Here is a 9,940-nt window from a genome sequence, read left to right on the forward strand (position 1 = left end):
TATATATATATGATGTTGAAACTGATGTTGAAACTGATGATGGCAATGACAGTGAAAATGCAGGTGTGTGTGAGTCTTTGGTACATCTTTTCAAACAGTCAACACAAGTCTTTAAGAAGCCGGTAGAACAATGAAATGGCCTTGTTAAGCTCACACGAGACACATTGTAATGTTGCAAAATAAACAGCAGATGAAAAAGCAGGAACAAAACAAAATGTTTCACATTCACATGTATGTACAGTCTGAACATCACTACAACACCTTAATCTGATTGTCTGGTTTTTTCGGCGCATGTGACATTTTCACTTTTCACAGCTGCAGGTCCATCAACATGAAGCCACAAAACAGCCGATGTGGCGTGAACACTCATCACAATCACACAGTTAATGGCCCCTGTCTCACAGACCCCCTCCCAACTCCCCTTTTTGTACATTAAATAGAATAAAGCAAGGCACTCTGGGTAAAAGAAGGCAAAAGCGGGTGCCTGGAAAATTACCTGCCATTAATCTGTGCAAACAATTGCCTTTTGAGCCCCTGTGATTGGAAACACAGCTAAATTAAAAGTCGTCTTTCAGCTGACCTGACAGAAAGCGTTGTGGCTCGGAAACGGTCGTATTTAGCTGTAGTGTACCTTTTCCTTCATAGCGTAGAGGCTCTTTATAACCCCACTCCCTTAGCCTTCTTATTGCCTTTCTTCCTTTCTTTCTTCTTTGCTGCTTGGCTCCCTGACTGAGCTGAAATTACCTTAAATTGGTCTGAACTGGATGGAAACACTAAAGTGCTGCTCAGTCAGTCTACTTTCTGGCAAAAGAAAGCTAAGAAACAATAAAAATTGGTTAAAAAAAAAAGAACGAAAACTAACTCAGGAATTCACAGTCACTCTTTGTCACACTTCAACAAGCTGATCCGGCCATAAAGAGCAGCTTTAAGCCTCAAGTCAGCTCTCCAGACAAAAAAGAAAAGAATAACACATTCAGACATAATGAGGATGTCAGCATGAACCTTTCAATGGGTGCTCAAAGAACTCCAAGAACATTTGCGAATAATAAAATGGGGAAAACTCATAATGTCCTTCATTTAATCCACCATAAAAAAAGGTAAAATGAAACACAAACAAATGAAAAACACAGATGCTAAGGACAGACCCATATGGGATTTCCAAGTTGAACAGGGGGCTCAATCAAACGTATGCTATCAAACTTGGGTTTACATAACATCATAAGTAATTCTTTGAAATATCACATATTTCGCTATAACAGCAACTTTTAATTAAATTCTGCAGATTAAACATTTGAATGCAAGGCTCGAAAACATCATCCAAAAAAACCCAAAACCCATTACCTCAAACATAAAAATCCTCCATAAATGTGTTTTAGATCAACAGAGTCCATTTTAGGAGGGAGGTTACTGTAAGGAACTGACAAATTGGTAAGCCCATATTTGGTCTAGCCCTGCAATCCTTCATTCTGTGGCTTTGTGGTGTCCATGTTGAAGTGAATACCCAAAACTGAGCAGAACAGAAGACAAATGGTGAACAGAACCAAACTTAAAATAAAAGGAATCACAACTGTGAGGAGGTGGGTGATGTGCAGGGAAATCAGTGCAGCTTTGGTGGAAGAACATTGGCTTTGCCAAATAAGTCCCAGCGTGACTACCACACCCGGTTGGTCCAATAGATCTCCCTGTGGTACATTGCTGTGTTTGCGTAGTCTCCTACCTGTTTGTTGCTGTATTTGGGTGGGTTGGCCTTGTAGCTGTAATCCGAATATTGGTCGGAGCCAGTAGAGTTGTTGTCGCCCGTCCCCACGAAGGTATTGGTGGCAGGGAGGTCCTGAACAGCCTGGTGCTTCTTGGAGGCAGACGGTGACTGTGGCTGCAGCTGGATGGATGGTAGCGGGGAGTTGGAGCGGTAGTGGCGCCCCAGATCAGGGCTCCCTGGTGGATAGTTAAGGGGCAGGTGGATTCTGGGACTGTCATTGACATTCTCATTGATTAAGTTGAATTTGAGGCCTTTTTGTAGACTGGCGTCCTCATCATCTTCTCCTGTCTTAGCTGGTTTTGGAGCCTTCCCCTTTTTGCTCTTTTTCCCTTTGCCATTTTTAGGGCCCTGCTTTGGGGCATACAGGTCCTTACTCTCCTTCTTGCCAGCCTGGTAACCACTCTTGGTATCCTTCTGTACCCAGCGTCTGATGAGGACCACGGCAACTATAACTAAAATGACAACAGCAAAACCGGCAAGACTGCCGTACAGAATATTGCTTTGCTGAGAATAGGCATAGTTGGGATCTCCGGCAATGTCCCTGTCCAAAGGGGTGTAGAGGCTGTGTCCAACCAGCGCTTCAATGAGGGAGACATTTGATTTTGTTTCATTTACAAAAACATGAACTAGTGCAATGGTGTTACGAGGAGGTTTTCCCTTATCAACAACCTTCACTACCAGCCGATGTAGCCCATTGTACTTCGGGGTTAATTCTTGTGCTGCTGTGATTTCCCCATCATTGGTAGATATTTGGAACAGATCATATGGATTTCCACCTATGATGGTATACTCTAGCTCAGCATTGAGTCCAGCATCAATGTCCTCAGCTTTTACCACCTCCACGTGTGTGTTTGGTCGGGTCCCAACCGGTAGGTGTACAAAGGACGAGTTAGACGGCCTGGTAACATATGGGGCATTATCATTTTCATCCAACACATTGATGGTCACACCCACATAGGAGGATCGAGGTGGGTTACCACCATCCACAGCCTTTAGTTGAAATGTGTAGGTGCTCTTCTTTTCACGGTCGAAGGAGATGCTTGACAGGATGGTTCCTGTGCCATTCTGGATGACAAACATGCCATTGTCCTGTTCCACAAACAGCCTGACTTGGGAATTCTCATCTTTATCTGCATCATTGACTGTCACTACACCAACAGGATTGAGTGGAGGCATGTTCTCTATGACAGAGAAGCTATAGCCATTCAGTGTAAACTTTGGGTCATTGTCATTGCAATCTAGAACATTTACCACCACCGTGGCAGTGCCGGTTTTACTAGGCACACCCTTGTCTGCTGCAGTTACACGGAATTCATAACGCTCTTTTTCTTCCCGATCCAATGAGTGATTCACACGAACTTCTCCAGTGCTGGAATTAATTTTAAAGAGCCTTCTGGCTGTTGAATCAGTGATGGTATAGAACAACTCTGCGTTTGTGCCGCTGTCTGCATCTGTCGCCACAATGTCTAGAACTTTGTCTCCTGGCTGGTTGCCTTCTGCAAAGTCCACCTCAACAGTTGAAGGAGAAAAGTTTGGTGCATTATCATTAATATCTGTAACCTGGACTTTGAGAGCATTAGTGCTGGACAGAGCTGGGTTTCCAGAATCCACAGCGACTATTTCAATCCTGTAATCCTTAATACGCTCATAATCCAGCAGGGTTGTCGTCTGCAGGAAGTATTTTCTCTTCCGATCGTTGGCTGACTCACTTGCGGGACGAAGCTGAAATGGAACATCACCAGCAACAACACATGTCACCACAGCATTTTCCCCCTCATCACGGTCTGACACCTGGACCAGTGCCACTGGTGTACCAATAGGCATGTCCTCAGAAATGTTGGCCACACCATCGTGATGAGTTACCAAGCCAATACCACGGATCTCAATGGCTGGTGCATTGTCATTTTGGTCCTTGACATGTACGGTCACAAGGACCTTGGAACTCTTGGAATTGGGTCCACGATCTCTTGCCACCACAAAGAACTTGAGAAAGTTTTCTTCTTCTCTGTCCACAAGACCTTTGACGTAGACGATGCCTGTTGCGCGGTCAATGCGCAGAAGCCTTTGGACAGATTCTGATGCTTGATGGAGGCTGTAGTCTATCTCTCCATTGAGGCCAGTGTCTGCGTCGTTGGCTTTGACCTACAAGAGTTGGAAAAAAACAAAAGACAGACAGACAGAGGGACAGAAAAAAACAAAGAAACAGATTCAATCTTTTAGCCAAACACTGTCCAAAACAACATTAAGAATCAGATCATTTGCCTGTTCAGAATTGCATTTGGTACACTGGAAAATCAAAATATCATCAAAACATTGATCTTTTGGCAGGTTTGCAGTTTTCATGACAAGCAATAAATATTCTATATTTAATACATTCAACGTTAGAATAAAAGTCTGAAGTAATCTCAGACTAAAAGAATGATTCGCCACGCTCTTTTTCATGTGACGTCATTGAAATACGCGTCATGATTCCATTACAGTCTCTGTTAAATTTTAATGATTATTTAGCTTCTTTGGCTAATGAAGAGTCATGACCATTACTAATGCAACAGTACAAGGCCCTTTATGTTTTCCTCAGGGGGAGGAGTTTGTATGCTGCGAAAGATAATACCCGATCAAAGCTGATTGCACAACCCTACACAACAACATCTAACGGCCGTGCAGCGGGTCATTGGCATCTAATGGGCAGACGAGTGAATGTTAATGTTCCTCTCATTATCAGAAAAGCCCCAGCTCCTCAGGGCCCATTAGGAGACTGAATAGGACAGAACAGAATGAACCACAAGCTGACTTCATAAGTCCAAACCTAAAGTGAATGGGGGCAGTTAGTCATTAGGAGATATGAGAAGTCAGCAAAATATCACTTAGGAAATACTCGTTAACACACCTGTCCTATCTACGGATCTAAACCGTTTTAATTGCAGTCATTGAATGCCATGGCTGCCGGTCAGAAATGTAGGTTGTTTCAAATTAAGCAGTTCTTGAACAGCTGATTTAAATGTCCCAGGTGCTGCTGATCCAGTGTTTGTACAGCCTTCACCCAGGACAGAGTAATGTAATTATGTTTGGGTTTTTTTATTCTTCTTTTTTTAAGGCCATTATACCTTTAAAGCTGGGCTGGTTCTTAGCCAAGCTTGCACTCAGTAATATATTTCCCTGAAATTTAAGTCCAAAATATTATGATTTACTAAAATACAAAACAGGAATCTGCCAATGGGATAAGATTATTAGGGCTACTTTTTAAAGAACCAATCAAACATAAGGGATTGCTTCTGGTCGTAGCTTCGTATTTATCCAAATAAGAAACACCCTTTAAAGCCCCTAAAAACACCAGCTACGTTAGTAATCAAAATCTAATATAATGTAAACATGATATAAGTTCAATGAAGATACAGATTATACCATATCCAAAACCATTTAAATCAGTTTTTAGGAGGAAATCAGGGTTTAAAAGGCTACTGCTAACAGAATCTCTGAAGACTCTTGTTTTTCACACAGACTCCAGTTCAAACTGCCACATAATAAATATGTTGTTTATCGTCTGCTCAAGAAACTCACAAACTGTGACGGACCACCACCAGCATCATGATGTGACCATAGAAGCTGCTGATCCAAGTCAGAGAGGTTAAGGTTAAAGAAAGCATGAAAGTGAAATTATAATTTCTCCTGCCCATTGATTTCCTTTCCTTTGCTCTGGCCTTAAGCAGCAGACATCACCAAACAGCGGTGAATTATTGACAGCTTCTGAGAATTGTGTATTGAACAGTGTTGCTGCTGGAGCCCGGTGCCACTGTGATGGGGACAGAGCTGCACTGGCTGCGCTCCAAGGCCACTTTGTCCAGGCATACAGAAACTATAAACACTCTTTATCTACCAGTTAACAATTAACCTGCAAGAGCGTCTGGTTTCCTGACTGAGTGAACCAGAGTTTCTGAATGTTTCAGGTGATTTACAACAGTAAACCTTTAATTTATTCCAACATTCTCCAAATCAGCCTGGTTTCTCCCCCTCCACGAAACTATTAGAGAATTTATTCCCGAGGAAATGAGCTTGCAGACACTTAACGCAGAGAGATAATCTATCACAGTTTATATCCTGTCTAGTTTATTGTTGACTAAATTACATTATAATGACGTGGCAGTTCAGTGTGGACTCTTCAAACCATTTGAGGCTGCTTTTTGAACTAATTAATCAGCTCGTCAACATCATATTGTTTTTTAAATCATCTTTAGGATTTTAGTGACTACGCATTAGGGACCCCAGTCAATATTCTTTGGTCTTTAATAAGCGCTAAATTTCAAGGATCTGTCATCTGCTAATTACTTGATTAAAGGCTCTAAAAACTGTTAATTGTTCTGACTCAGCTTGTTGATATGGTTGATTAGAGCTACATTTAAAAGAAAAGATGCCAAATTTCGAGCTGCTCTGGTTGATGTCCTTCTGGTTAGCTTCCATTTCTGAAGGGTTTCAGGTAGGCGGAGCTAAGTTCAAAAGCTTTAAATGCAGTGGTGCAGAAAGGATCAGTGAATTCAACGTGGCAAGGTGGGGATATCATGTACCTAAGTGCACCTATCAGGCACAAGAGCAACATTTGAATGTAAAGAAAGAAAAATCGGATCAAAAACCACACCCACACAGGCTCTGTAACTGGGCTTTTCCACACATTAAATATATAAGAACAGAAGAATTGTTCAAAGGAATTTACTTTAGGTTACATTAAAAGGGAATATCAATCAAATCTTTTTTATGCATTATTTTTATCCAGAATATTTTTTTTTCCAAAAATCTAGTGATTTAAATTTGAATTTGCCCATTTTTAGACAACAAAGTTAGACCCACTGATGTTACTTTTTTTGAGATAACAATCTGGCTGCCTGAAGGTCTAAAATAAGGTGACTCGATACTGAAACAGCTTTAGAAGAGGCTAACAATAATCACAAAGCAGCAGTGTGTTCCTTTAAAAAACAAGTCAAAAGAAAGGGATATACATGTCTGTGTTGCCATTGGCTGATTTAAGAAGGTCAGGGTCGTCAGTCGGCGATGTCCTGCTGCCTCTAAAGCATCGCTCCTCAAACGCACGTTAAGTGAAATGAATTCTGTGGCTCTCTGAAATGCAATGAGCCACATCCAGAGCAATAATACCAATAAGCCCCGTGGATAATCTCATGACTGACTCAGATTAAGTCATGCACAGCAAGCTGGAAGGCTGGCTGGCTGGCCGCACTGCAGTCTGGGAGAAGGGGCACGAAAAGTGGAGGATGACATGGTGAAGTGGGTTTGTTGGGATGTTGCGGAGTCACCGAGCCAAACCGGGCCTTCCTGCTCTGCTCGCTGACGGCAACATCACGTACCGCCGCTCCAGCCGGGGGCTCAAAGGTGAAGTTGAATCAGTGGTTAATATGTGACTACACACAGCGATCCCACGCCCCGCTTCACCTCCGCTGCACCATCTGTCTGTACGGATAATTGAGCAGCATATTACGTGCAGTCGCTGCTCCGTGTTGTCCTGCAGTGTTATCGCCAACAAGGCCAAAGGTTCCACTGCAATGTTCGGCGGACAAGAAAAACTCTGGATTGACTCCTGAACAGCAGCAGCAGCAGCGCTCACACGCAGTTTTGCCTGGAGAGAACTAACTTTGCTACTTTTAAAATAACACAATAATAATCATTTACTTGTGATATTTTAGATTAATAGACTGTAAATGAAAAAGCTCCCATAAGGCTGGATCTCATATGGTTGAGACTTGTATCCCTAAATCACACATAGGGGACAATTTTGAGTAAATAAGAACTGTCCTCAACTTCCACTTCATATTGAATTTTTCAAAATGGAAAAGGTTTTAACAGCAAAGCTTTACTGCCAAAACAAACAAGTGACTTCATTTTAAGGAAGTTCTAGTTTCTGAAAACCTGCCCACGCAACACAACTGAAAGCCGACGATCTGTTGGGTGTGAAGAGGTAAACATGTTGAAACCTTTAAATGCAAAATGTAAGTGTTTAAAGTTACATTTTTCACTGAAAAACATTAATCAGAGGATAAATGACTGATTAGCTATCGATAATAAATCAGAGCTAACGGCTCTACAGATTCAGATAAAATGAATTGTACGACACTGATGTGTGTGCTGACCTGCAGTACAGAGTGTCCCGGTGGACTGTTTTCTGGTAGGTCAGCTTCGTAGTGACTTTTCTCAAACTTCGGAGTGCAGTCGTTCTGGTCGGTCACCGTAACTCTCAGCAGAGCGCTGCTGGCCCTCGAAGGCTTCCCGCCATCCTGTACCCTAATGTTCAGGTCATACGAGTCCTTTATCTCACGATCTAAGTTGCCCATCACGACCAGCTGCGGCAGCTTCTCCTCCGCGTCCACGGCGACCTGCAGGCTGAAGAGCTGGTCAGCGCCTAATCCGGTGCTACTGCTCAGAGAGTAATCTGCCACGCCGTTGCTCCCCGAGTCTCTGTCAGTGGCCATGGGGATGGAGAAGAGGGCGCCGATGTGCGTGTTCTCGGGAATGGACAGAGTCAGGATAGGCGAGGAGAACTGTGGAGTGTTGTCATTTATGTCCAGGACCTCGATGCGACCTTCAATGAGCCGCGGCCCATTGCCGATACCCTTCACCATGTCAGTGATCGACACCTCAAATTCCAGGTAGCATTTGTCGCCCTCGAACAGGTTGCGGCAGTCTCTCAGCGTCTCACGATCGATGGGGATCTCGGTGGTGTAGATGTCACCGGTCGAGCCGTCGACCCTCAGGTACGGCGCACCCACCTCCAGCTTATAGAGATGACCGGCATTGGGCAGGCCCTGGTCTGTCGCCAGGCTGCCAATCATCGTGTTGGGCGGTCGTTCCTCAAAAACCTGATAGAGGATGTCACTGGGCGAGGCGCTGCAAGACACCAGCAGGAAGGCAGCTAAAAAGAACAAAGCTTCACACCTCGGCGCTGCCATGTCTCTGCCAGAAAACACCGCTCTGAAACAGACAGAGACAGAAAACACATTAGTAAGACTCATGTTCTGCTTCAGACGGCACCAAACAAGACTGATAACTGAGGATCTGCAGAGCTGCTGCTCAGATTTATTTCAGGGCCACTCAAGAAAAGATGGCTAAATTCATCTCCTTCAGCGTCTAAACATATCCTCAATGGTTACTCGCCAGACCCGAATGCGGAAAGTTTTCGAGTCTGAACTCATCGGCTGAGACGGTGTGGGGAGAGCAGCCGAGCAGGGTAGAGTGATGACTTCCTCCTGCTACCAGTCGACTGCTCTGGCAGGAAGACAAACTGAACGCTGCTGCAGGCGACCAAAAATACTGACAAGAGGCAGCAGGTGGTAATGGGCCACATGATTAGAATAAAAAAGTAAGATAACATGTGGGGAGGACCGCACTCGTAGAAAATCGGATCATTTTCATGTCTTTCGTGCGTCTCAAAACATGTTTAGTTTGCAATCCAACCTAAAGTCCAACATTCTGAGTAGCCTATAGCATTGAAGGCTGTTTGCAGGGATAATAAACTCAAATTTAAGCTTTTTAAATGTCAAACAGAATTTCAAGCAAGAGTAGATCTTGTTCCTGTGCAAGCAATTCAAGACATAAAGAAAAACATTTGCCATCGCCTTCATCACACACTACTTGTTGGGCATAGTACTTGTTTTCCAGCATAATACAAATGTGGTACAACAGGTTCAGCAAGTCATCAGTGATTGAATGCTTCAGGTAACCGTTTTATAACTACACAAGACACACAAACCTCCAACTAAGAGTTTATTAGTTTTAAGCTTAAGTACATTTCAGACTTCACTTGACCTTGCAGACTCTCAGAAGAAATCCTTTTTTCTACAGAACTCATAAGAGTCGACTCTGCCGTCAAGTCTGAATGTGTTTACTCAAACCGACTTCATTCCTGATGGCCTGGTGTTCATAACGCTACATCTGAGCCAGACTCTTCTTGATATAAACTCTTCTCTTTTCTTCTCCCCTCATTCACTCCACCTCTCCTCCTCTTTCTTCTGTCTCTACACATTATCTTTTCTTGGCAGTAAATCTCAGACAGACACTCCACTCTGTATTTCCTGCTGTAGGAGTTTCTCAGCTGCGGGTCGCAGAGGTTAATCTGAAGAGTGCTTCTTTTTTTTTTACTTTTCCTCCTCACGTACTTGATTTGGAGAGACTATCTCCCTCTCA

General features: G+C 43.3%; 1 protein-coding gene across 2 annotated transcripts in view; it reads right to left on the reverse strand.

Moving 5' to 3' along the window:
* The window catches only part of LOC102309231 (protocadherin-1), a 225,868-nt gene that overhangs the window by 203,892 nt on the left and 12,036 nt on the right, over positions 1-9,940 (reverse strand). For both annotated transcript variants that reach the window (XM_005931985.3, XM_014336689.2), the window contains exons 2-3: positions 7,891-8,728; positions 1,718-3,901 (exon numbers count right to left, since the gene is read on the reverse strand). In XM_005931985.3, coding sequence (XP_005932047.1) covers positions 1,718-3,901; positions 7,891-8,706 — 3,000 coding nt within the window. In that variant the 5' untranslated portion in view covers positions 8,707-8,728. The remainder of the gene's footprint in view (positions 1-1,717; positions 3,902-7,890; positions 8,729-9,940) is intronic.

This window comes from Haplochromis burtoni, unplaced genomic scaffold (genome assembly GCF_018398535.1).
Source record: "Haplochromis burtoni strain Fernald_Lab_line unplaced genomic scaffold, NCSU_Asbu1 Contig_150, whole genome shotgun sequence".
NCBI classification, from domain to species: Eukaryota; Metazoa; Chordata; class Actinopteri; order Cichliformes; family Cichlidae; genus Haplochromis; species Haplochromis burtoni.